General features: G+C 54.7%; 2 protein-coding genes across 3 annotated transcripts; both read left to right on the plus strand.

Annotated features, from left to right (window-relative positions):
• Positions 1-131: 131 nt before the first annotated feature.
• KVP17_002226 (uncharacterized protein) lies at positions 132-356 on the plus strand (the record flags this gene model as incomplete). The annotated part of the gene is made up of 1 exon (XM_068518292.1): positions 132-356. One exon carries the CDS (start codon positions 132-134, stop codon positions 354-356), a length of 225 nt encoding a protein of 74 aa, XP_068374229.1.
• Positions 357-385: 29 nt separating this feature from the next.
• On the plus strand, positions 386-2,228 carry KVP17_002227 (uncharacterized protein; the record flags this gene model as incomplete). Of its 2 annotated transcripts, none has more annotated exons than XM_068518293.1 (1): positions 386-2,228. In XM_068518293.1, a coding segment is annotated over one exon (1,843 nt), but the record flags the coding sequence as incomplete, so codon positions are not given. The 2 variants fall into 2 exon arrangements, with proteins under 2 accessions (XP_068374230.1, XP_068374231.1); XM_068518294.1 differs by having other exon boundaries at positions 473-2,192.

Genomic DNA, 2,228 nt, shown 5'->3' on the forward strand with positions numbered 1-2,228 from the left:
CCGCCCTGCTAAGAAGGAAGAAATCAGTATACGGAGGCCCTCTGCAGGTAAAACTACAGAGAGACCCTCTCTTCGCTCCAAGCTCCACAGCCGAAGACCGGTTTTATGAGGCACGGAGATGTAGCCGTGAGATGGATCGACTGACGAAACTGAAATTTGTTTCGGCAGCTGACTACTACGCGAGGAGAATGAAGGACATCACCGAACGAACTGGAATCTCCATCGTTCAGGTGACACCAAGAGCCGCAGAAGCACCAACCACCGAGACACCTGAGGATGCGCTGCCATCAACAGCCAAATCCCCCGAAGGCGCGCAAGCACCAACGGCTGACCTCCCCGCGACTGCCGAGGTGTGAAAGTGTGCATACTACCTCACCACACGCAGGCGGCCACTAGGGAAGACCACGCCCTATCAGTAACCTCAGAAGTGACACTACCCCACACCACGACTGAACTGACTACGGACCGCAGCATGACGGAAAGCAGACCAACCTCGGACGACAGCGCAAGTATGAGCACACCTGCTCCCACCACCGCCGGACTGGACAGCACGAGTGCCCCAGCCGGAGTTGTCTCATACGAAAGCTCGACTGAGAACTATTCTGCCCGTACGAAAACCAGGCCCAACAACTGCACGATCGAGAGCAAGGGTGCCCCTACACAGGAAGGAATCGTCACTCACCACGGCCTCGTCGAGAGCAATTTTGCCCGTACAACGACTGGACTCACCAACGACACGAACAAGAGCAAGTTCGCCCGACTCCAAGATGGAATCGACACCCAACACGGCCCGACTGAGAGCAATCTCGCCACTACGACTACTGGTCTCACCGAATGCTCGATCGGGAGTACGGTAGCCCGATCTCAAGAAGGAATCGCCTATTACTACGGCTCGATGGAGAGCAATTTTTTCGGCACGACTACTGGACCCACCGACAACGGCTCGATCGAGAACCATTTCGCCTGCACGACTATCGTACCCGTCGACGGCAAGATTCAGACCGAGGCGGCCCGAAGGCAAATTGGAATTGCCAAGTACTACGGCCCGATCGAGAGCAATTTCGCATGCACAGCCACTGGACTCCGCTCGATCGAGAGCATGTTTCCCCAATCTCAAGCAGGAATCGACTACAACTACGGCTCGATCAAGAGCAATTTTGCCTGCACGACCACTGGACCTATCGACCGCAAGATCGAGAGTAAGGTCGCCCTAATTCAATCTGGATTCTCCAAGTGCGACGTCTCGATCGAGAGCAATTTCGCCCGTACGACTGGTGGACTCATCGACCGCTTGGTCGAGAGCAAGCTCGCCCGATTTCAAGTTACAATTGTCGCGTACTACGGACCGATCGACAGCAATTTCGCAGGCACAGCCAATGGACGCATCGACCGCTCAATCGAGAGCACGTTTCCCCAATTCCAAGCAGGAATCGCCTGCTACCAAGGCTCGATCAAGAGCATTTTTGCCTGCACGACTACTGGACTTATCGACAGCTCGATCGAGAGCACGTTTGCCCGATCTCAAGCTGGAATCGCCGTGTACTACGACTCGATCAAGAGCAATTCTACCCAGACGACTACTGGACCCATCGACTACGGCTGGACCGAGAGCCATTTCGCCTGCACGACTATCGGACCCATCGACTGCATGATTCAGAGCAAGGAGGCCCGAAGGCAAATTGGAATTGTCAAGCGCAACGATTCGATCGAGAGCAAGTCCGCCCGTATGACAAGTGGACTCATCGACTGCAAGATCGAGAGTAAGGTCGCCCTAACTCAATCTGGTTTTTTCAAGTGCGACGACTTGATCAAGAGTACTTTCACCCGTACGACTGTCGGACTCATCGAACGCTCGCTCGAGAGCATGCTTGCTCGATCTCAAGGACTTCAAGCTGCAATTTCGATGCACGACGGCCCGATCGAGAGCAATTTCGCCTGCACAGTCACTGGACTCCTCGACCGCGAGATCGACAGCACGTCTGCCCGATCTCAAGCTGGAATCGCCGTTTACTACGACCCGATCACGAGCAATTCTACGCAGACGACTACTGGACCCATCGACTACGGCTTGATCGAGAGTCATATCGACTGCACGACTATCGGACCCATCGACTGCACGATTCAGAGTAAGGTCGCCCTAATTAAATCCGGATCGCTCAAGTGCGACGACCTAATCAAGAGTAATTTTGCCCGTACGACTGTCGGACTCATCGAACGCTCGGCCGAGA

Source organism: the organism of the source record quoted next, assembly GCF_019968985.1.
Source record: "MAG: Porospora cf. gigantea B chromosome Unknown PgB_NODE_4283_length_2228_cov_97.9162, whole genome shotgun sequence".
Taxonomy (NCBI): Eukaryota; Apicomplexa; class Conoidasida; order Eugregarinorida; family Porosporidae; genus Porospora; species Porospora cf. gigantea B.